Below are 25704 nucleotides of genomic sequence, written 5' to 3' on the forward strand. Positions count from 1 at the left end.
TAATGGGTCACATTAAATAACTGGTGCTTGTTATGTTTTATTTCCAGGAAGGGGGAAAGGTCGTCGCAGAAGAGGGAGAGGAAGAAGACACTAAATGACTCCCTTTGCTGTGTCCTCTGCCCTTGATTCCGGGTTATTCACCTCAGCAAAGCCTCCAGTGAAAAACAAAGTCAAACGAAACCACCCCTTGAAACAAAAACCAAAAAAAGAATGTCCAAGAACCAGGGAGCCTGAAACAATTTGAAACTTGCCACCTGTCAATAAATGCTGACATTTCATTTTTTTTGAGTCCGTGCTTTTTGTGGGGAAAGTTGTACGCAGCAAAGCAAAATTATAGATGTTGGCGTTACAGTAATGTTCTTAGAAAACAGCAGTGGGCAAACCTCGGTGATCTGAAAACTGTCAGCTTGGCTCCCAGTACACATTTAAAATTCCAATGGTATAAATGAGAAAGAGGGTGGGAGGTTTATCTTGTCATTTTCTTATTTACAAATATAATAGCACTTGGAAATCTCAAAAGCATTATCACATCAGTTAACCTCTCAGGGCACACATTCAAGGTATAAGGTGTACAGAAAACTGAAGCAACAAGCCAAACCCAAAGGTGATGGACAATGTGAATAATTTTGGCAAACAAAGTGATCGGTGCCAGATTCTGCACAACAGAAGGGAGTTGCGAAGTCATTCATTTTGATTTCAATAAATTCTCAAATTTATTAATAGACTGGACCCTTACAAACCTTTCAAAGTTTGCATGAGTTTTAGTGGTATGAATTAATGTTCTTAGCTCTATTCATGTAGAGAACATGTGCTACTCAGATGACAAAGGCTCATAATTGAACCAATTTTACAAAAGACAATGAGCTAAGGATCCTTGGTAGTGCCTAACTGAAAAGACGCTGGAAACAAATGGAACAAGCTGAGGTTTTGGATGGGTTAGCGTGGTATGATGGGGCAAATTGACCCAAGATAATACCACAACATCTTGTGATTATTACCTTTAAAATATTAGATAAATGAAGGCATAGTCTCATTCCTGGTTTTTCATTATTAAGCTTAACCAAATATTACATAGCATTCAGAACCAACCCATGGGCTTAAAAATGGAGAAGGTGTGTTAATTAGTGTAGCTTCACTAATTCATGTATAGTTAAGACAATTTTTAAAAAAACCAACAACATCCCAAATGTAAATAATCTTGGAAGCAATCATTTCCCAAACAGTCAAACAATTCCACACATTCATCTACTTTGAGAAATCAGCTTTGACTAATAAAAATGGCCAAACATGGTTTGACACCCCACATCCTTTTCATATGTGGCTGTTATGTAAGCGATAACACATTTCAAGTTATCTCCAATACATACTCATGGTGCCAGTAGGATTTCCGTTGCTGATTGAAAATCTACCTCAAGTGAAGCTTTAAAATGTTTGAACCTTCAGGCTAGAACATAAGTCTTGTGAATATTCTGGGACTCAAATCTCAAGCTTCAGTATTACAATGCCATGGATTATTCCTTATGTTTGCTGAAAAGGAAAGAATAGAGTTTGAGACTACCTATTTCAGTTAAAGTGAAAATTGATGCTCTTAACCACTATCCTACAGCAGACTGCATGATACAGATATCTTAGCAAGTAAAGCATTAAGGCAAGGATGAGGAACATGTGGCCCTCCATACATATATTTTTGGATTAAAACTCCCATCTCTGACCACTCGTCATGTTAGCTGGAGCTGTTGGGAGTTAGAGCCGAATAGCATCTCTACATTAAATAAACACCTCTCCAAGGCTCCAGACAGGGTTGTTCCCAGTCCTACCTTGAGATTCTAGGGATTAGATAATCTACAATTGAGCTGAGGTCCTTCCCCCAAGAGATTGCCTTGGCTCATTTTTTAATCCTCCAAAGCATGGATTGGAGGGTTGCCTTAACTAGCCATAAGAAGACAACCTAGAATATATATGAATAAAAACATTTCTGAGCTACAAGTCTGTTCCATGTTAGTCCTAAGGTACTCGCATGTAAAACTGTATTATATTAGAGCAATGTAGATGGAATTTGTAAGATTACAAAATGTAACAGGTATTGTTACGTTTAAACTGAGTTCCACAAGTAAAGTTTATGAACATTTATTTTTTGTGTTGGCAAAGTTTTCTTTCTACACAAATGGTCGGATCAGAGAGAGGTCTTCTGTTTGCAACATATATTCATCAATCACTGCATGCTTTTTGATGATTGGTCAAGACATCTCATACTTTTAAATTACAACATTTTGTTCCCAAATCAGTGAACATAATTTGCAGAGGTTTTAGTGGGCAACTGTAGAAAATAAGGATGAATTAATCTGTCAATGTTGGTTCCTCTTCATTTCTTATTTTTCCCAGTTCTAAGTTCAATTCTCCACATGTCCGCATCAGTTTGTGATTTTTTCCCCCTTAAACCGCTCTCATAAAAATGCATCAGCATTTTAGAGAAAATGTCTCCTAATATACACACATGTATATGCACTTTTCTTTAATGGACACTTTTTTGCAACTTCCCTTAGTATAATTCAGTTTTACATATTATTTTCAATTAGTATATGGATTTCTGGATGGAGTTTTTTGGCTGAAGAATTTGGAGAAGTGATCATTTCAAAATATGCTTGTGCTTTGGTCCATACATTGTGAAGTGTGTGTTTGATAAGTCCACTTTCAAATGAGAACAGCATTGAATTTATCTTTCATCCCTAGAAAGCAGCATGTAATAAGGCATGCAGATCCTTTTGGGGATCAAGGAATGGGATCAAGGACTGGTGAGTGGATGCTGAAACTGCCTTGCTGGATAAATTGGCCATATATACAAACCTGGTTATTGGCTGGCTGCATGCAAAGGTCACCCATTGTATTACATCACAGTTGGGTAACGTGTCATTGGCCATTGTCTTCTGGCTATAAAAAAGCCAGCAGTGGCCAGCTCAAGCCTTAAGCTCTCAAAGGCCCATCAAGAGCAGGTGGTGCTCCAGCTGCAAAGAGCTTGAAAGACAAAAGACACCATCTGAAATGGCAAGATTCAGACGCAGCCGGAGCAGAAGCCTCAGTCGCCGTCGCCGTCGGCGACGACATGGTGGCAAAGGTGGAAAGAAACGCGGACGGCGACGTGGCAGGAAAGGGAAAGGTAGGGAGTTGTTAAGTACACGTTTGGAAAAATATGTAATAATGGCTGTGTAGTAATGGCTGCTTTGTACCATAACTGAGGCATAGGAAGTGACAGTGTCTTTGTTTTCTGTTTCTGTCTAGGTAAAAAGGGAGGTCACAGGAGGAGGAGGAGGAGACACAAGAAGGACTAAATAAAAGTCCCTCTTCATCGTCTCTGGCATCCCCTGATTCCCCACACTGCTTGCCTCTGGAGCACCTGCGAAACAGAACAAAAAAGACACAAACCTTCTCAGAAACACCCAGGATGACTTCCCCACCATCAAGGAGGCTGAAACAATTTGAACAAACCACCTGACAATAAAACATTGGACATTTTATTTGCCTCTGTTTCATTCATTAGGGCATACTGTGGGAAGGAATAGGGAAGGTAACAAAAATAAGAGATGTTGCTCTATTTTAAAACGTGATCTTCAGCACAGAGGTCCAGTGGCGCAGTAGGTCTGCAATGCTCCCGAATACTGAATAAACAAGGTTGTATCCTAAGGCCACAGTTCTACACCTACTTGGCAGTAAGCTCCCATTGAACACTGTGGAATGTGACTACTGATTGGACACACATAGGATCAGGTTCTTTAATACTTTAATACCTCAAGGTATGGGCAAACTCACAACTGTCAAAACTTTGCTACACTCCCCCCCCCCAAAAAAAATAATTTTTTTTATCAGTAATAGAATGCAGGTAATACTTTTAAACTTTAGCACTGCCAATATCCTATGGAGCACAGGAGAGGTCACCACAGCAGTTGAGATTGATGTGGGTGGAATCTACACACATATAAAAGAACACTGTAAAAATGCCTTTTTAAAAAAGCTTAACGAAATAACATTGAATTTGCCATAGCTTACTGTCACAATCTAGTGTCACATTTGTATATTGTATTTTACAACACACTTAAAGTGTTTCATTTGCAGCTGTATAGCTGAGTCTGGACTGTTGACTGCTAGGGATGAGCTATGGCATAGAGGGGTTCCATTTGTATCCTGCATTCTGAAATGGATTGATTTCAAGTTATTGAAGGAAGAGGCAGCAAGATAGAAAAATGAAATCACAATCTTGGAGAAAGGACACATTGCTAATGAACAGCCAGAACATGGAAATCTCACCGAAAAAGAAAGTTCAGTTTTATTTTCATCATTGTCTTTGGATTTTGTCACTGGTGTATTTTAAGGTGGTGGTGGGAAATATTAAGCACAAAAACTGGGTGGCACTAGAACAAATGTGCACATATTATTTGGGGGACCGGGACATTTAGAATATGCATCTTGTCCATCAGTCGCTTCAGACATCTTGAAAAGACATGTTTTTACCCAAGCTTTCCCTGACCCATAAGATCAGACAGTCTTCATTTCTCCAAATTCCCCTAAATTCTTGCTTTTATATGCTTCTAGGCCACTGTTTTACTGGTTTTTGTGTTGTAATTTTGTTTTAATGACATTGTTTTAATGCTGTAGACATTTTTATTTTTTATTTTTAAAAATGTGGTTTGTAAATGCTTTTAAATATGGGAGACAATACACATAGTAAGTAAGCCCCCTTAGATAAAGAAATTCACTTTGCTGAGGTTTCTGGAGTTTTGGTACAATAGAAATTAAAACTGGTAAATATATCTGGTATCTGGCTACACTGTTTTCATAAAACTGTAACTCCAATTTCTTACTATGTTAAAACATTTTTATCCTGCTTTCTATACAAGATACCCCGAGCATAATATTTTAGCTGAACCCCCACTGCATTGGGATAATACCAGGACAATGTATTAACATATGACTTTTTCTGCTGTTGTGTGTAGCAAAAGCCATTACAAAGCAAGAGACACATAAAACAAAATACATTACAATTAAAACTGGGTATTGGGTGAAATAAATATTTGCTCCTCTGAAGAAATTAACTTGTCATTCCCACAAACTTTTCTCTAGGTGCAACTCTAAAGGCAAAACATCAGGAAAGGAGGGGTGGGAAGTCAAGAAGAAATTTTGGGAAAGAAATTGTAAAGGACGATAAATGTTTTGGGATATTTTTGGAGATTTAATAACAAATGACACAAGGACAAAACAAGCTACCTTTTCAGAAATGTTAAGGTAACCTGTCCCATAATAAAAAATTATTCAGGTACCCCATTGATCTGTCACCTGAGAGATTTAAATATTTGGACAAGGCTGTTCATAAGTCCTCATAAATTGGGCAAACAAGTAAATAGTTGGGTAAATCTTCAGGCACATATGCCCGCATGGGCAGACTCTCTCTTCAGGTGGAATTTGGCAATCAATGGATCCCACTTTGTCTAATACTGGCACATAAAAGACAGATAAATTTTACTCCATGGCTTTGCACATAGTTTTTAAATAAAATTCGTGCTGTATTCTGTCACCCACGGGATGGCATTTTAAACAAAATCTCAACATTATTTTTACATCACCACCTTAGTGTACAATTCACATAAATTCACCTTAAATTGAAAAATGTGGAGTTTTCCCACCTATAAATGTTTCAGGGATGCCATACTTGAGAGTCTCAACTACCTTTTGTATTAATATCCTTTCAAAACTCCAAAATACAGGTGGAAAATTCCCTATTTTCTGTCAGCCATGAAAATAAGTTATTTCTTCTTTCTATGATTTTCCTGGCGGCGGACAAAAACATATGGAAGGGGCAATATGAGGATTTGAAACCTTTGTGGGTTTTAATAAAACATTTAGGATTTTTCTTAGAGGTTTTTGTGAAATCTACTGAGTTAATGACTCTTAAGTCGATGATAGTGCTACTGTAATTTCCCTTATATGGTCAATCATGTGGACAGAATACAGATCTCCATATAAGGGTTCACCCATTGTATTTCATCACAACTGAGTTGACCTGATACATCATCAGCCTTTGTTAGACTTGGTCACTAGTTTCCAGGGGAGGGGTGTGGAAAGCCAAGTGGTGCCACTACAGTTCACAACCTCTGAAAGGCCCATCAAGGCGGGTGGTGCTCCAGTTGCCAAGAGCTCAAAGGGGAAGCACAGTAACAGACATGGCAAAATTCAGACCAATCAGGAGCATGACCCGTTGCCACCGCAGAAAGCCACAAAAGAGACGTCATGGAGGTGGATCTGGAGGAAAAAGGAGGCAGCCTGGGAAAACAAAGAGAGGTGAAGACTTTTGTGCATCACTTAAACTAGAGGGGTGCTACAGCTTTGTAACAAATCTGGCAGTTGGCAGCCTCCACTCATAAAAATGTGATTTATTTCTGAAGGAGCATTCAGGTTATTAAGCGTACTAAGTATTGATGTGTTTTCTGTCTCTTTTCCAGGTCACAGGTCCCATGGTCTCAAGAGGCAGCGGAAGAGGAGACACGACTAAATTCCCTCTTCATGGTCTTCTCTGTTCTTGATCTGAAAAGCTGACCTTTCTAAAACTTCCACCAAACATGAAATTGAAGCAAATTTTCCATCAAGAGACCCAGGATGTTTTCCCAGGAATCAAGGAACAGAAAAACATTTGAGCAAGGCCACCTGTCAATAAATACTAGCATTTAATTCCTGTTTCATGTCTCATTCAACTGTAGGAGGGTGATGGCTTGATGGAAAGATATTTACACAACTGTTGGTTTTTGACATTCACACTAATAGGTCAACATTCAGTTATCACTTCACGCCCAATAAAAATGCTCATGTTCTCTTGTATGTTCTGCTCATGTAGAAATATATCTACCATATGACAGTATATTGCAACTGAAGCATTAGTGACCATGATGCACCATATATTTTACACTGCAACGTATCTGGGGACTATCTGGACAATAAATAAATAAGTGAATGTGACAAGTATCAGAGGATTTTGGGATGAACTTTCTTTCCTTTTCAGTATTGACTGTTCACTATCTATAAAACAGCACCTTTTCTCCATTGCTTGATTCTCCTAACAGTCTCTAAGGAATATGAACATTCTTTTTGGGTGAATCTCAGAACACTGAGACGTTACTAGGATAACCAACTGCCACTGGCTATTTCCCAACAAAAGGAAAGAGAAACCTTACACTGCAATTCCCATCTCAAAGCCACATTTCTGATCCTATATATATATATATGATGGTTCCATTGCTTTTTATGCAACTAAAATGCCATAATGGGAGGCAGTCACTGACAAATCAGCAAAATGAGTTTTGTTCTCGGATTTTGCAGTAGTTGTGAATCAGCAGCTTCATCCAGACAACTGCAAGAGCAAGGGTACAGTCACTTAGAGCTGACCCGATATTTTGCTACTTGAAGCAAAGGTCAAGTTGGCGCCTCGCCCTGTTCCATGTACAAAATCCAACCACATTCGAATTGTACTTTGACCCTGGGGGGCAGGTCAGCATTCTCCATGGCTCCCGAAGACAGCAGACTATCTTGGTGGGTTATGTGGCTATGTGGCCACACGGCTGTGTCGTAACAACATCAGAATCGGCTGAATCAGGTCAGAAGTTCTGCCTTATGTTCTTATAGCAGTCGGCCAGATCTTGTTTGTTGGGAAAGGAGGGACTTGGGGACATTTTGGGTGGGACAGGTGTATGCCCCTGCCTCCACAGCCACTTAGAGCCCCCAGATATTCTTTTGAAGGTATTTTCTATCTGCCCTCCTGTTCTCCAGTATTTTCTTTTGGAGCCAATTTGAAATCAGCACAAGCGTATTTTCTTACACGGGGGATTTTCTCATATTAGCCTCTTTATTTTCTTCACAAGTTCATCTCTTTCCTGCTCATTTGTTTCTGACTAATATTCCTGCCTTCCTGCCTTATTCTGTGCAGCTCTTCATGCATGGAGTAACTCTCTCCACCCATATATATATATATATATACACACACATCAAAATATGCACAAATAATACTTTGCACAAATAAATGTCTTTCGGGTCTTACCTTTCAAAAATTTGCATTACAATAATTTGCAAACACCCACCTCCCACAAATTATAAAACATACCATTCCTCTTGTGAATCAAACCAGCCAATTGGTCCATTTCTGTTAACTTGAAGACATTTCCATAGCCTTTCTCATCCAGCTGGAACCAGAGACTCTTTCCACTTCTTGAGCCCAAACTACTCTGGCTGCGATCAGCAAGATCTTAACCAAAGGCTCTTGTCCTTCAGATACTTCTGCCTTGATTCAGTTGAAAATAATCAACATAGTAACTCTCACTTTAATTGTGCGTGAGTACTTTTATTCCTTCTATAAATTTGTAGTACAGTGTCAGTTCAGGCCATCTGAATTAAATTACAGGCACTAATTTGGTTACATACTTTAAAACTTTTGCAACTGTCTTCTCCAACTGTTAACAAAGCAAGTTATATTCTGTGACACCATTTTAATTACTGAAATGAAGTGCAGATGGCCTGGGCTTCAGTAGTGGCTGGTAGGTGGTGTACAAGTCTGGAGGAATCAGAAGCTCCAGTCACCACCAGCCCATCAGCTCCATCATCGATTATTAGTGGTTACAATAAGGGTTGGAGGAGAAATTTGATTTGTATCACATGTAAAGGTAAATTTACCCAAATCACAGTTTCTGGAACAATATGAGAACAGAAACACAGCCATCCTTCCAAAATGGCACTTCTCTGAATTTTTCAATGCACTTCTCAAACAATGCATACAGATATACATTTGATGGAGTAAAGTGAGCATAAAAATGGATTGGCGAAAATTACGTGAAAAAATACATTATATTAGGGGAAACTGTATACAAAAAGGTATATATTAGGAGCATCTCACACTAAAATGCTGATGGAGTCCAGACTCCAGAAACAATGGAGGAAAGCTTTCATGTATCCAACAGAGGATAAAAACAACACTATTGAGATACATACAGTCTGGAGACTATTGAGATACATACAGTCTATGGACTTGGTTACATCAACATGGGTAATAGTAGACCAAATGTGCAAATGACTAACTGGGCATTCTAATTAAAAAGTGATGCTAGAAGGATCAGATTAGGCAAGGAAACCAAGTGAGGCATGTGGCATTCATTGAGAGGCTTCACTGTCACAAACAACAAGGAAAGTTAAGGCTGGCCACTAGCATACATGTATGTAAATCCAGGTTGAGAGGTATCTGTGGCCCTTCAGATGTGAACATGAACTCCCATAAGGCCCAGTCAGCATAGCCAGTGGTTGGTGCTGATGGGAGGTGGAGTCCAACTACGTCTGGAGAACCAGAAGTTCCCCATGCCTAATGTAACGAAATGATCAAGCTGCAGATTTGTATATGTCAAAAAGGAACATCTGCGCTCATTTCTGAAGTCAGGATTTGTTTCTGCTCTAAAATTATCTGGGTACATTTTATTTACACAAGTCTATGGCAAGTTTTGAACTCGGAGTGCTTTGTGCTTTTCAAAAGCTCTGGGTTATTTTCAAACAGACAGTTTGTACAGATTAAAATGAATTTATCAGCCCAATAAATTATGAATAAATCACCGCTCCCTCGCAATAACCAACAATACCAGCTTGTCATCTCTTGGTATAAATGAAAAAAAAATCCAGAATATTGAAGGCAGAGGGAGAAAAGGAACGTTTTGTTTTTTAAAAATGCTTAACAATAAAAAGTAGAAAACTGTGTCCTGTTTTTGAAAGGATATCCCTTGTGCTGACAGTCTTCCATGGCTTGATCTTGCTGGTGTCAAGTCAAGAGAGAGGCAGACAGGCCAAAGAAAACTCTGCCGAGATTGTATTTTAAGCAGGTCACCAAGTTTTTTGATTAAAAGAAAAGCTGTGAAACTAATCCAGATGAGATACCGAATCTTTGTTTATGTTCCACAAAGATAAAACTAAAATCTAACTCTCAGCAATAAGAAAAAGCCAGGAAGGTAAAAACTTCTTTATATATTTTTTAAAAAGTTTTTTGTGACAGCTCCCCCCCTTTTTTTTCCTTTTTGACAGTTGCCTGTGGAAAGCTGACGGAAGTGATCCTAACCTTGAGGTAAACTCCCTGGGCAGGGTAGGATTGCTTTTAAAGCCTCTTGTCCTGTTGGGGCACCATGCTGCCAGTAAGGTAATAACCATGCGCCCATGGGAGGTCTGGACTCTGCTTGCCTAAGGAGGAACATGAAATGGTACTGGAGGGCCTGGGGGGAAGGTTAAGCCAGAATTCTGGGCTCTCTCAGGGTTCAGCCCGACACCTGATAGTGGTGGAACATTTTGCTACTAAAATAAGTGGTATTAGTAAAAACTGGGTTCAAAGGAAGTCCCAGATAACTGCTGTGCCCTTCCCATAGGAGACACAACCCCTAGGGGCCGTGGAGGCTTCGGCCCCCATAATAAAATATTTGAGGGGGTCAGGCCCATGCAAAGTTGAGGGGCATCCCCATTCAAATGGTGTGTGTGTGCATTGTGTCATGTGATCGATTATGCAGGGCTGGTCTTACCTGGACCCCCCTGAAATATTTTATTCAATATTGCACCTGTGCTCCTTACTCTCTATTCCCACTGGCGAAATAAATAATCACATCTTGACCAGCTCTGCAGCCAGTTATAACACACCTTGAAAGGTATATAATGGCATCTTCCCTATTGACTTTGGGGCATCTCTTAAAGACTTTTATGCCCCTTGGCCTATGCAGCTGCTTTAAGTTAATGCTTAGCCAATCATTTTAGTGATTATTATGTATTGTTCTTACGATGTTGCATGTCTTACATTATATCTTGCTGTGTACTGCCTTACTGTTTTATATGAATTAGTGGTATAGACACATTTTTAAAAAACAAGCAAGCAAGCAAGCAAGCAAATTCCTTGGCCCAGGAAGTGTGCAGGGTTAGCTGTTGACATTTTCTGAGGCAAAGGACAAGATGGTGTCCCCTCCCCTCCCATGTACAGAAGTCAGTTCAACAGGCAGTTGACTCTTAGGGCTTGTCCGGACCAGAACAAAATGTGGACCCCCCTCCCCAGTCCAATGATGTCTAGGACCTTTCCCAGTTTATATGTGTGGTTTTCCAAATTTGAAATTTCCAACCATGGGAGGGGGGGCACATTTAAATGGGAGTAAGTCCAGGGTAAGTCCAGATGGGAAGGGGCCTCATGTGGACCTGACTACGTGAATGGGGAAACAGGCCACAATCACACATTTGTGCCAAGCCATGGTTTGTCTTAGTGTGATGTATAAGCCAGGCCAAAGTTTCTGTAACATGAGTGGCGGTCCCCAAAAACTGCTTTACATTTTCTTAGTTTTCTAATGATCATTGCAGGACCAAATTCACCGATCGGTTTAGAGATAATGCCAAACACAGCTGGAAAGAATTCTCTGCGCAATTGGCTTCAGATGAACTCCAAACAGGAGGACTGCAAGCAAGCAGTCTTGTGGGTAACACTCTGTCTACCAGGAAACTATAATTTTATGAGAGGAAGCAGTTTCCTTTTGGCTTAGCGTCAAATGACTTGTTCCATTCAAGATGCTAATGATGCTGCTTCCAAGGAAGAGTGTCGCCCGCCTGCCCTCCACCACAACACACCCATTCCTAAAAATTCCAGTACTAAGGACACTTCAATTGATCTAAGATACGTAAGCCACACATACGGCACACAAAGGGCAAATCTGAGACTTCTGTGGGGCCTAGTGCAAGCAAGAAGGAGGAGCTTCCCAGTGTAGACATCTAGGCTGCTAGAAACCTGTGGCACCTATCACCTGGAAGGCTGGGCAGGCTCTTGCCTCCTTTGGTTTGGAGTTATGTGAGGGTGGTGTGTGTGTGTGTGTGTGTGTGTGTGTGTACAGAGGCTAATATGGTGGTGTGGCTGATTGTTTGCTGCCTGGCAAGTTGCCAGTGGAAAGTGATGTCTGTGTCTGTGGGTGGTCCGCCTGAGCAGAGCATTCAGCTTGGGGAAGAGCTGCGAAAGGTACAAAGGAGCTTATGGGAGCTCTCCTGGATCCTCACTTGTCAGTGCAATTGACAAGATGGGAGATAAGGAGACTGTGAGCCCAGTAGGAGCATACTTAAGGAGCGTATCTCCCTAAAAGCACCTCTGAATAAACATCTCTGCAAGTCTCCCTCTGCTTTATGTTAAATGATATGCTGATTGTTTCTGTATACTTGCCAACCGTTATGGAAAAATATTTGGCAGGGCACCTGAGATTGGAATTATGTGTAAGATTTTCTAGCATTCACATTGGCCTAGTTCTCTGGTAAGGTCAGGCGGCATGCTTGGAGCTCAGGTGACTGCACACCACACACACAGTCACACTGTACGTAGCAAACGTGTGAGGGGGCAATGAGAACAACCCTAATTCAGACAGCACCACTTGTTTTTCTCTTCAACCTCCATAGATTGGAGGGTGATTGAAGGTGTGTTCACACATTACTCTGAACACAAGCACAAGCTGTCTCTTCACAGGTAGAAGTGTTTGTGTGGAAAAGTGTACACTTGTTGATTTGTACAGCTCAGCTACTACCTACAGAGACTGTACCCTGATTGAATGCTACATGTGAATTACTGTATGAGTGTACAGATCTACAACTTGTTTACACAGACGCCTTGATTGTACTCTCATGGAATGTAACATGTGAACACCCTTCATGTGAAGCACGGAGTCTCCTGTAGGCACCTTTTTGAATCTTTTTCAAGAGAGATTTTACCTGGGAATGGCCACTTTCTGCCACTCTTATAGCCCTGTTCAAGCATGAAACCCCCTTGCAGTTTCAATTGTGTGCAGGAGAGACTGAGAGTGCATTCTCTGGCCCCTCCCTTTCTGTTGGATCCACCTGGTCCCACCTTTCACCTCCTTAGATCTCTATACAATTTAGATTGGGCTGGATACTGAAATGGCTTTTACTCTTGGGTGAATAAACTTTGGGGATTTTGAAGCCATTGTGTACTGATTCGTTTCCACAGCCTTGCCTGCCAAGTTAAAAAAAATAAAAATGAACAGAACTACGAGGAAAGAGTGTTGTTAAATTGCAGTTATTAGGTTATGGTGGTTCGGGCTGGTTAGCACCTTCATAAAAAGAAGCTATGGGCAATTAAACAACTGCAAGACACAGCTGCAACACACGACTTTTAAAAAGGAGAGAGCGCTGCCTCAGATTCAGGAAGTCAGGCAGGCAGCTCAGAGAACTAAAGCCTAAATAGTAAAACATATATTGCCTATACAGATTATGTACAAAAACATTACAGAGATATCCATGATGTACAAACTCTGATAAGAAAATCAGCCTAGAAAAAGGTTGCACAAAACGAAAATAAAAATGCATGGAGAAGATTTATTGCTCTTTTGCAAATGGGTAGCTGATCACTTTCCCCATTTCTTTTGTAGGATTTCATTAGATGCCAAGTGTCCTGTGCAACCTCAGCAATTGACATCAAATGCCATATGAAGCCTGGGGATCTATCTGTGAAACTGCATGCGCCGATCTGCATCAGTGTTCACCCTGCTCTTTCCCGGTACAGTACAGAACAAGTACTTCTTGCTCAGGAAGAATTTGTGTAGCACATTCTCTCTTGAACAAGATTATGATGCTATTACCCTGTTTATAAGCAGAGTTGATAGCTAGCAAATTAAGATACTTGAATCATCAGTAGGAAAGCTACAGTATTGGGCAGCTATGTACTCAAATGCGCATATTCACTGTGATCCAACTGAGGCCATATGGATAGCTATAAGGATTCACTGTGTGCAGAATTCCTGATTCCAGAAAGGCTTCTCCAGCAACCACAGGCTGGGTGTGCACAACAGGCAGATTACTGGCAATAACACAAACCATATATTCAGAGGTAGGAGGGTAGAATGTGGGGAGAGAAGATTGGATTGAAGTTATTTTCCTCCACCCAAACAATGGATTTATGTTTCCAATAACCTGCCTTGCACTGCTAGACATCACAGCTGCTCAGGCATATGGTTGTAGTAGGACCATTATCCATCTTTCTGTTAAATAAAGTAGGCCCAAATTCCAGTAACTTCAAGTAATAAATGGCTACAGTCATTCCACATGTCTTATCTGGCCAGCTAAGCGGTGAACAGATGATCATGAGACAGTAAGACTAGAAATTATGACTTTTTAGTTCAATCAATAAAATATTCACTTTGACAGAGACCTATTTTGATTTAATAAATGATTGCTGTGAGGCTATATAAACTAGATATTTTGATGATGATGATGGTACAGGAGGAATGTGACATAGTGTGTGGAGAACACTAGATTGGAATGCTCCATACACAGTTTGGCAAGGCTTTCAAAAGAGATTTGTTTAAATTAAAAATTAAATTCTGTTGGCATGCCTTCAGATATTAGTCAACATTTGAATGTACTTGGCTTCCATGTCAGTGCCCTATACTAGGCAGTCATATTCTGCATATTCTATTCTGCACATTAAAACCAAGACAGATATTGTTAAAAAGTATTTCAGCAGTTGTTCTTAATAGAAGTTCTTCCAGTCATTTTAGAAAGCAGCACACAGAAAGAGAAAGTTGTCATTCTTATTTTTCCTATTATTATTGTTAATAATATTATTATTATTACTAAAACCATTATCTTTGCAATCCATGAGTGAAGATTAAGCAGCGAGAGGACTGACCCTGATCTTCACTGTATGTTCGTTGCTTAAAGGACATTGGCAGGAAATGGTCAGCCTGAGGACACAATGAAAGGAAACAAACGCAGCAGAAAAAGTTTCACTGATAACATGTGATCGGAGCTGGTGAGCAGCTTCAGCCGGTCATCCAGCTATTCAGGCCAAAGTCTCAAAAGCACAGTGCTGACTCCAACAAGAATGTGTCAGAAAAGCATGTGCAGGGCTGGTGAATGACACCTGACACACGGCAGGTGGGCGGGGAGGGAGGGAAAATGCATTTTGCAAATTACCATATTGTGCAATGCACTTCTTGTTTAATCAGTCAACGTCCATTTGAGAATGCTTCTTTTGGAATGAATTGAAATGTGGCTGTGTATATATCTATATATCTATGGAATCATAGACATAGTGGGTGCTCAGCAAAAACAACCATTCATTCCATCTTTTTGTATCTTAGCAGTTGAAAATACACTATGCTAGGAATCAGCTGCTTGCTTGAAGATATCCATACAGACTTTCCACCCTGTATAGGGTGTCCAGTTCTTTTAAGGCTTGCTGAGCCAATCGGAAGAGGTATTAGAATAGAACAAGCAATATTCTCTGTAGCATGCTCAACCTGGGTCCTTTTCTACAGTAGAGGCCTCACAAAGAGAGCGGGGAGGGGGAGAGAGAGAAAGGAAGAGAGCGCACGATTGTATAGGGACTTCCAGACTAAGCATGAGGAAACTAAGTGGCTTTCTGGGTGTTCTTTGACTTCCATCAGGCCCAGCCAGCAGCCAGTGGTCAGAGATGATGGAAACTGCAGTTCAAAAACATCGGAAAGGCCACACCCCTGATGTCCGACTTGTGGTTCAACAGACAGAATTGCGCCACCACCTATGACCTACTCGCTTGAGAAATGTAAGTCCCATATTTCTACTGGTGGTATTTTCTTAGCATAAGCAGAAGAGGCCAACATTAGTTTAAAGTATTTATACCCATCTCTTTAGCTGAAGAGACCCCTACAAACATCAGTCATGGTCTAAGAGTGCATAAAAGACTCACACTAGAAATTCCAGGGAAAGCACTGAAAAGCATTCGTGACTTGTATAATTACTATACAGTCATTCCTCGGGTTGAGAACGTGATCCGTGCAGGACGCAGCCTGAAGCGCTGCGTCTGCACACACGCATGATGCGATTCGGTGCTTCTGCGCATGCACATTATGTCATTTTGTGTTTCTGTGCATGCGCAAATGCCGAAACCTGGAAGTAACCTGTTCCAGTACTTCCGGGTTCGGCGCAGTCTGCAATCTGAAAACGCGCAACCCGTAGCGTTCGTAACCCGAGGTATGACTGTATAAAGAGCCATGTCAGGATATATGTACACAAATCAGGGAGCCAAAATATAAAGACTTTAAACAATGGGAACCAAAGAAGCTAAACGACAGCACGAATCTTCAAATTTTTCATAACAGACAGGGCCTATAAGGGGTATGGAAAGGGACCTGTGTTACAATTTTTACCTGGCACAGATAAATGGTGCTTTGCCACTGAGACTAATAGGATGCTCAATGAAATGGATCCGACATCTGATACAGCTTCCTATTCTTAGGCATGTTCACACATTACATTCAACTGGGTTAGGGGAGAAATTCAATTCGCATTTAAAGGTGAACTTACTAATTTGCATTTTACAAAACAACACACAAACTGAATTGTGCTGCTCTGAAGTTTGCAATGCACTTCTCCAGCCAAGTATTATTTACCAAAAAAAATCATACAGTGTGGCTGTAGATTCATATATTAGTGAAAATAACACACAAACCCCCATTGTATTATGGGGAAATGCTTTTCAAAAATGTATATATCAGGATAAATTCCATACGAGAATGTGTAAGGAGATTTGCACTAAAATGCTGATGAACAAAGCTTTAAAAAATGGATTGCAAATTAATGTGGAGAACCTCAGATTGGAAAAATGAGAAACTGTGAGAAGGCAAAATTGACTCCAACATATTCACTCAATCCTACATTCAAAGAATGTGCAACACAGTAGATGAGCTATACAAATTAACAAGTGTAATAATAATAATAATAATAATAATAATAATAATAATAATAATTATACCCCACCCAGCCACTCTGGGCAGCTTACAGCTTACACATAAAAACATAGTAAAATGTCAAACTTTAAAAACTTCCCAATACACCTCTGCCTTCAGATGCCTTCTAAAAGTTGCACAGTTCTTTATCTCCTTGATATCTAATGGGAGGGCGTTCTACAGGGCCACTACTGAGAAGGCCCTCTGCCTAGTGTAAACTCTTTCAAACACCTTCACATGTGCAAAGACGCTCTGTGTTCAGAGTAATGTGCGAAGAAGCAATTTAAGAGACATTACATGAGTGAAGAGCACTTTGGGATCCAACAAATAGGTTTTTTTCTCTCATTGAGAGGGAGGGCGTCCAGTAATGATGTGAAATCACTACATATTATTCTTTTGAAGAGCTCTAACTTTTTCTGTTGCTTTTTTCCCACCTTTCAAAATGCTGCCAGGGATAACATGCTTTCTAGTTAATACGTAATAAAAAGTACAATGCCTTTCATATAATCATCCAGGAAAAACAGGATTTGGGTCAGTTAATTTCAAACAGGCTTCAGTGGCCTTTCCAGCTGGCAATGGCACCAGTATCAAAACGCCTGGCAGAGCTATCAGTCTTCAGATGTGATGGTACGATCAAATTATGAAGGAATGAGAGACAGTACAGAGGAGGTCAATACTTTATTGCATCCTTGTCATGGTTTGAAAGCTGGATTCGCACCAAAATGTTTTCTGTATCTTGATCACAGTTCTGGCACTGCTCTTTTTGACTGCCAAACACTCAGGACTCCTCTGTCCTAAAATGTTGGAATCATGGAAGGCTGAGCTTCCCTTTCAAATATAAACTTAATGGGGCTTAGCCATCATCCTACATTGGGGGTACTAAAAAGCAGTGGGCAGTAGCTAGGATCCTCCCCAATTGAAGTAATGAATCTGGTCACTGCATTAAAGGTAAAGGTAAAGGTACCCCTGCCCGTACGGGCCAGTCTTGACAGACTCTAGGGTTGTGCGCCCATCTCACTCAAGAGGCCGGGGGCCAGCGCTGTCCGGAGACACTTCCGGGTCACGTGGCCACCTTGACATCGCTGCTCTGGTGAGCCAGAGCCGCACACGGAAACGCCGTTTACCTTCCCGCTAGTAAGCGGTCCCTATTTATCTACTTGCACCCCGGAGTGCTTTCGAACTGTTAGGTTGGCAGGCGCTGGGATCGAACAACGGGAGCGCACCCCGCTGCAGGGATTCGAACCACCGACCTTTCGATCGGCAAGCCCTAGGCACTGAGGCTTTTACCCACAGCGCCACCCGCGTCACTGCATTAGTGGATCTAAAATCTACCTTTCCCTATGTGGTTGTCGCTGGTGTGTGTGTGTTTATTTGAAAGAACCCTGCATTTGCAAAATGCCACCTAAATATATTATGAGTAAAGTGTTTTGCAAAATTTTGGCAAGGTCTGAAGCGTTAAAAGGGAAATCTGGCTTTGGAATTGTGTAGCACAGGGATAGATAATGTGATGCCCTGCAGAGGCTGTTTGGCTCCAACTCCCATCAGCCCCAGTCAGCATGGCCAGCAGCTAGGAATGCTGGGAGCTGGAGTCTACCAACATCTGCAGCACAGCTACAGCAAAAGAAAAAGAAGGAAACAACACAAAAAGCAACGGAAATACTTCATTTCGGCTGTCAGACTTCGCAAGGAGGAGCGGATTTCCAAAACTGAGTCGACATTGGCGTTATAAAATTGGAGATGAAGCTCAAAGTTTATGTTCTAAGTGTGATAACTCTCAACGAATCGAATGCCAGTTGCTTCTGCTTGGAGGCCAGCATGGGAGACTATAGCCGTATAAGGGCACCTCACATCTCCTGGCAACCACGTTGTTAAGGACAGATTACTTTTGTACAGTATGAAATTATGAAAGGAGAAAGAGTGAGAAAGCATATTTTTAAAAGGCAATAATAAATGAACAGAGGGCAGCGCTGTCATGTTGCACTTTCCTTGTGTACATTGCTTTTTTAGGCTGGGGAGTGCTTCTGACATTACAAAGTGAAATAACAAATTCCCTCTTTTATTGTTTATTGAAAAGAGTCTTGCCTTTCTTTCCTCCTCTGGAACAAAACTCCCACGTTCCTTCAGACACTAACAAGGACACCATGGGCGTAGCAAGGATTTTTGTTATGGGGGGCAGGCCTTTTGTTGGGGGGACAGAACCTCAGTTAGGTATGTATTTTTATTGATTTAGGGGGGCAGCTGCCCCTCTCTGCCCCCCTCGTGGCTATGCCCATGAAGGACACTGCATTGACCCACTTGTGGATGGGCTCTAGCTCAGTGGCAGAGCATCAATTTGCATGCTAGAAGGTCCTAGGGAAGAGAGGGTGCCCTGCACCACCTTTATATTTTAAAGAAGAACCATAGTTCAGTGGTAGGGTATTGGCTTTGCATGCAGAAGGTCCCAGGAGGTTCGATTCCTACTATATCCAGGTAGGACTGGGAATATCCCCTTCCTGAATCCTGAAGATTCGGTGCCAGTCCATGTGGACAATACTGAACTAGATTCACCAGTGGGCCTGACTCAGTTTAATGCAGTTTCCTATGTTCCCATGTTTCCTCTCAAAAGGATTTCTAGGAGACACTCAACTGTGTTGAAAGATGGGCTTAGTCATCTAGGACATGTTTCATAGGCCTCTAAACAGTCCATCTGTGTTTATTGAAAGTTCGTTGGGTGGGCAAGCTGCCTCTTCATGTTGAGGCAAACTCCTTGGCTTTCAACCCAGTATTCTCATTTACTCCGAAACCTACAAGTTACAACTGAGTAACTGGCTACTTTTCGATGAAGAATGAAGGGAAAGAGCTTCCAGGCTGAGTGTGACTTGGCCAGCCCAGCTTCCTTCTGGAATATTCGTTTTCTGTGAGGAATGGAGTGCCGAGGCACTGAAATTCACTCTTTCTCTCCCCCCTCTGTTGTAATTTTGGCTTTTTAAAAATAATGCAGAAAATAATATACATTTCAAGGGAGTTAACCTTTGGTCCTCACCCTTTTTCTGCCAAGTCAACCAACCATTGGTAGTTTAGTTGGACTGACTTATGTGGAAAAAGAATGAAAAAGCTTTGAATTCCAAGCTTTGAGACACTCAAACACTGATTTATCAGTACTTCATGTACTGGATGAAGCCATACTGGACAAGGTGAATGAGGAAATAAGTAGTGATGGGTGAACTCCCTTTCTTACAGTATTGACTTTGTCAGTATGAGCTTTCTTAGAACATATCATGTGTGTGCACCTTTTCATCTTGCCGTCTTGCCTCTCTTCCCAAAACAACCATATCCAGGAACGAAAACCACATCGAGCATTTGTATGAAATAGACAGAAGTGACTCAAATAGAGTAGACATTTGCCAAAGAAAAGGCTTTAGTTGGGTGGTCTGGACATGTCAATAACAGCAATCAGTGAACATTCCACTGAGAAGAATATTAAAGAAATTCTGCAAGCGCACTTACTGGCATTGTAGTTCATATTTCATTTCACAACAATCAGTGAGATTATCGGTGAGGTTAAGGGGTTTAAACTTTTGCACATATGCCTACAAAGCAGCTGGCTTTGGGTGCCGATTGGCTGTATGCCAACTGCACATGCGCAGAATTGCATTCTGCTTTCTTTGCTGATGAAGAAACCTTGTAATTAAAAACATTCACAACATTGTTACAAATGAGTGCTAGAAATAGTTATGAGCATACTTCACTTGCACTGCAGTGGAATATACCCACGCACCAGGAATAAGCCCTATTGAATTTAACAGGACTCCTGATTAATATGTAGGATTTCTGTGTTAATACTTAAATTAGATGTTCATCTTACAAGACCCAGAGTCTTATAAGTTTAAGCTACAAGTTCAACGAACAATAGGTTGGATCCACTGCAGACCTTTTGTAAGTGGATTCCCACATAAGTGGGAATGCAGTTTTTGCTGATTCTCCTTCCTGAGACCTCCTCCTTCCCCTCCCATGCTATTCCACAGAATCCCTGAGCTAGAGCAGAGGGCTGCAGAGAGAAATGGCATTGGAAACTCCCGTCTCCGCCTGCCCATCCTTCCATGAGTAGATCTTTGGTCCATCAGTAGATCTAGCCCAAGTGCATTTGATATAAAAACATCTAGTGTGATAGACAATCCATGGAGGTCAAAATGCATTGCATTTCTTTCTCTTCTCAAATTGACTATTTTCTGGTTTTACATCTGAAATTCAGATTTTCCTTTAATTCTTTAAGTTATAGCCACTATCTCAGATCTTATGGGGTATGAGATCTTACTCAGCGGAATAGAAGCAGACATTGACTTTATAACTTTTTACAAATGTTTAAAATCCCATTGTCTTCCATACAAATTCCCCAAAACTAGTCAATTTCAAAGAAAGAGGAAGAGACATCATCTTCCTATGAGCAAAGGTTTGGATCAGAGGACTTCCTCTTAATTTCTGACTATTGTCCTCATATTTCATTCCTTTTTGTCATGAAAACAACATCTTCCTAGACCCTTCTTTAGACAGAAAGGAAACATGTTGGAAACATTATTAATGTGACCTAACATAAACTCCTTATTTAAACAGAAAATCCAAATAAGATTTTACCATAGGGGAGAATTTTCTGATTTAATGTGTTTTTACAAGCACTTGAGAGGAAGAAAAAATAAAAATGATCAAGTAAACAAGATAAAAAGGCTGAGCTTTGGGACATTATCTAAAGGCAGCAAGCAGAGTAGAAGAAATTATCAGAATTATGTTTTCTTTCTTTACTGGGGGGAGGGGGAATGCAGGGAAAATGAAAATGAAAAAGCACAACCCAGTAAAACATACAGCCAGAATGAAGGGACTTGAAAGCAAAAGAAAATGAGATACAAAAATATATAATTATGTTCCTTATGGTAAAATTAGGGTAGCATATGTAGTACCGTACTACTACAGCCTCCCTTCACTCAAAACGGATGCTATCTCAAGCAGTTTACAGTAAATAGGCCAGTTATAGATTAGGGCTAATTCAAACCAGAATCCCCAAAATTATCTGTGTTATGGAGAAGTTAAACAAATGGCATATATATTTGTGTAAGTACGCATTAAAAGCTGTGTCTACTGTGGATTCTGCTTAACAGTTTTCCATCACCTTGCACCAGGAGTCGCAGGATTCTCCTGCCCCATATGTTGTTGTTTTTTTATTGTACAGGTCAGTCAAAATATAGTTAAACATAATTAATAAAAAAGGGGAGCAGATAATGTATACTGTAAATAGTTTATTAAGCATGTGATCGGTCATTATTTCACAACACCTTCATTCTCATGATTTGCAAATCATAGCACTTGGCTGTTAATGATACTTGTGGAATAGATTTATTTATATTATAGAACGTGATCCTGTTGAGATGTCCATTCTATAATGTTTATGGATTACTTCTGCAAATATAATCATATACACGAAAAGTGTAATATATGTTGGAGGGATTATTTTTTTAGAAGTGCCAATCCCAAAGAGTCCATAGGAGATGCTGTCTCATGCATGTTGGCAAGGTGACAAGCCACACATGTGTGGAAATGACTAATTAGCTAGGGGACATGGGAATCTGATATAGCTCCCATTGGTAGAGACATGTCATGGAAAGGCCTGGATGTTCTTAATTACAGAGGAAATTGCGCCACCCGCCTGCCCCAGCAGTCAAAGGTCATGGAAAATGGAAGAGAGTTCCTCAGGTACACCTTTATTTCACACATTGGTGGCAGTCCCTTCAAAAAGAATGAAAAGACCCAAATCTCGAAGCATCTGTTGTTCAAATTCTCACTTCTAAATAAACCAGTCAGTCCAGAGAGTGCTTGCTGTATTGCTTTACAAGGCAGAGGAAGCACACTGCTCAGCCGGAATGATTTTTGCTTTTGCATTTTTGTTGTCATGGTGGGAAGGAAGAGGCAGATACCAATAAATGGGATTTAAACAGGCAGCAGTAAATGGGATTCAAACAGGCTTCATTGAAGGGACACAGCATATATCAGGGGTCAGCAAACTTTTTCAGCAGGGGGCCAGTCCACTGTCCCTCAGACCTTGTGGGGGCCTCAACTATATTTTGGGGGGAAAAATAATGAACGAATTCCTATGCCCCACAAATAACCCAGAGATGCATTTTAAATAAAATGACACATTCTACTCATGTAAAAACACACTGATTCCTGGACCGTCCATGGGCCAGATTTAGAAGGCGATTGGGCCAGATCCGGCCCCCGGGCCTTAGTTTGCCTACCCATGTCATATATGCATGGGCGTATGAGCATGAGCACATTGTTCTCACACTGACACTGATTCACAAAGCTTGACATTCTCTTAATAAGAACACTGCAGTGAAAACTGCTTATTCAAGTATGTGATCCATGCTATCTCTATTCATTGAAGCTGAGTCCAGATTAAGACCCCAGTCCTGTACTTTACTTAGCTGGGAACAGTGCTGTTAAACTAAACAAAATTTGAATGAGATCACACTGTCAGTCTGTTGAACTTGGTTCCCATTGAAATGAGTGGGACGAGCTATTCATGCCTTAAGTCCCATTGGTTTCAGTATGAACTGGGTTCCACTAAGAGGCTGCAGGCCTAACCCTATTTACGTGTAACCGAGCCACAATGGCTATGTTCTGCCTCTACTGTCAGAGGCAACTTGCCTCTGAATAGCAGTTGCTGGGAACCATAGGAAGAGGGAATGCTATTGCAGTCAGCTTCTGCTTGTGATAGCTATGTGAACAGTGTGGGGGGCTAGACGGAACCTATTCTATTTTTTTACCATTCCAATCACTTCTGGAGCAGATCTGGAAATCATTGGGGATTGAGGGTGTGTGTGTGTGTGTGCTTGAAGAGAGAAAGCCTTCCACTCAAAGAGCCACTGCTCTTGTTGTGCTTTCTTTATCCAAGGTCAGACAACCTGCTTGGAAACTTGAGCTTCCCCGCATTTATCTGACTCCTGCACATGTCAGCTATATTTACATGTGTTATGGTTATAGATGCCAAGCAGTGTAATTTTAATCATCCTTTACACTTGACAGAGAGCAGAAACATTATTCAAATATTCAGATAGAATATCATTTCATATAAATAAATGGCCTACAGATTCAGGAGGAATATATAGCTAACATATCCTAGAATGTAACAAAACAAAAAAAAGCTGTGTGTTTATTTTGAATTCTTGATCTTGATCTCTGGCTTTAGCCATTGCTTTTGGGGAAAAACTACCATAATATTACCTATCAAAAGTTTCAGTGCAAAGTGATGTTACAGAAAACGCAACTATATTGGCCACCTTCAGGCCATGGGAAAAGTGAAATGCTAATTATTTGACCTTTCCTTTAACAAAACAGAAAGGGTCAAACTATGTGATCAATATAGTTTCTTTTCAAGCTTCTCTCTCCTGCAATATTACTTAATAGTGTAATCATTTCACACTTATATTTCCCCCTCTAGGGTAAAAATTAGGAATAAGTCTGAACTACACACCATTTTCAGGGAACATTTTATTCAGAGTTAACAAACTGTTGTTGCTGTTTTAGTTTTTGTTGTGATCGTTTCTTTGTCATCATCGTCTTCATCTCCTTATGCCTCACCCTTCCTCTCACGAGAGACCAGGATGACTAACCATGAAAATGCAGCTTTAAAAATGAAAGTGGAAAATGCCGTCCCCACTTTTTTGGATAATTTTTATTATGGCTGTAGAAACAGACCTGTTCCTTTAAAGGTATACAGGTGTTTCAAGCTCTTTTAAACTATTTCATTTGCTGTTGGTGAAGCTATCTCACAGTCAGATATGATTGGTTGGCATAGTGGTGTCTCCTAGATCGGTCCAAAAGCCTCAAATAGTTCGGAACACCCTTATGACTAATCCAATAAGGATTGACCTCATTCGCAGTTGTCCGTTTGCCCTCAGGGATGTGCCTAAACGGCAGGTGTTGGGGAAACAATGGCACTAAATAGGCTCAAAAAAGTTTGTTATTGAGGCAATATGGGAATTGTCAGTTATCTTTTCCCCCTGACATAAAAAGTATCCTAAACAGATTCAGAAGGGTAGAGTACTGACATAAATTCGTAATTAAATACCAGAATCTATATTCAGAAAAAATAGAGTTCTGAAAGTAGCATAATGTTAACAACACTTACATAAATATATGTTTGATCTAAACTGCATTACTTTTTTCTTAAGTAGCAGTCTGAAACAGCAGCAAACATTTCAATCCACCTGCCACTGCGAGGTTAACAGTGTATTTGGATTTACTAATAGGAAGAGCAGCTTTTCTGGATCAAAACCAAATTTTGCGTTTCAGCAAAGAAGATTTTCCCCATGAGAAATGAAAAACTAATACCATATATATTACAATCACTTTCAAGGATACCTATCCTCAGTTACAGTTCTGCAGAGAAGTACAAACACATGTACGTAAGTCTCTCAGAATAAAACAGGAATAGAAATCCATCACATTGCTCTTTATAATCTCACAGAAATGAACATCCCTGCTTGCTTCTACAATAAATAAAGCACACAAGATTACTGAGATGCATCACAGCGTAAAGGGTGATATATTTTATTTCAGTGGGTTGGAGTTGTGCCTGCCCAAATGTCTGCCATGGGGCTTTCATAGGCAGCTCTATGTGTGGAACTGCGAGCCAACAATATGTGTAGAATTACACAAAGCGGAGCTTGAATTGAGCTTTGAATTTAGAGTCCCCCAGCCCCATTTTCCTCCCCAACCCGATCATCATGTTGGCACGTAATCTACCATGAATCAGGACAGTACAATCTGAGTCTATTCAGATAGGGCATAAGAACCAGGATAGAGCAGGAACCAACAAAGTTAGTAGGAATTGATTGGACCAACAAAACGTATAACACAGATTCAACTCTTTATGCTCCCCCCC

The 25704-nt window shown here is 40.6% G+C and overlaps 1 protein-coding gene across 28 annotated transcripts in view; it reads left to right on the top strand.

The window, feature by feature from the left end:
* Positions 1–25704, top strand: part of LOC310685387 (uncharacterized protein) — a 113445-nt gene that overhangs the window by 69794 nt on the left and 17947 nt on the right. For 7 of the 28 annotated variants that reach the window (XR_014515158.1, XR_014515159.1, XR_014515164.1 and 4 more), the window contains 6 exons: positions 48–3154; positions 3277–6327; positions 6489–7633; positions 10090–10129; positions 13452–13579; positions 15471–15607. Coding sequence is in view for 5 of the 28 variants with exons in the window: in XM_083457668.1 (XP_083313794.1) it covers positions 10090–10129; positions 13452–13579; positions 14743–14824 (250 nt within the window). In the remaining 23 variants the exon portion in view is untranslated. Of the gene's footprint in view, positions 1–47; positions 3155–3276; positions 6328–6488; positions 7634–8202; positions 8218–8304; positions 8365–10089; positions 10148–13451; positions 13580–14742; positions 14834–15470; positions 15608–25704 lie in introns of those variants that run through there. The other 21 variants (XM_083457668.1, XM_083457667.1, XM_083457670.1 and 18 more) reach the window with 17 other exon arrangements.

This window comes from Podarcis tiliguerta (assembly GCF_965153285.1).
Source record: "Podarcis tiliguerta genome assembly, chromosome: 9".
NCBI classification, from domain to species: domain Eukaryota; kingdom Metazoa; phylum Chordata; class Lepidosauria; order Squamata; family Lacertidae; genus Podarcis; species Podarcis tiliguerta.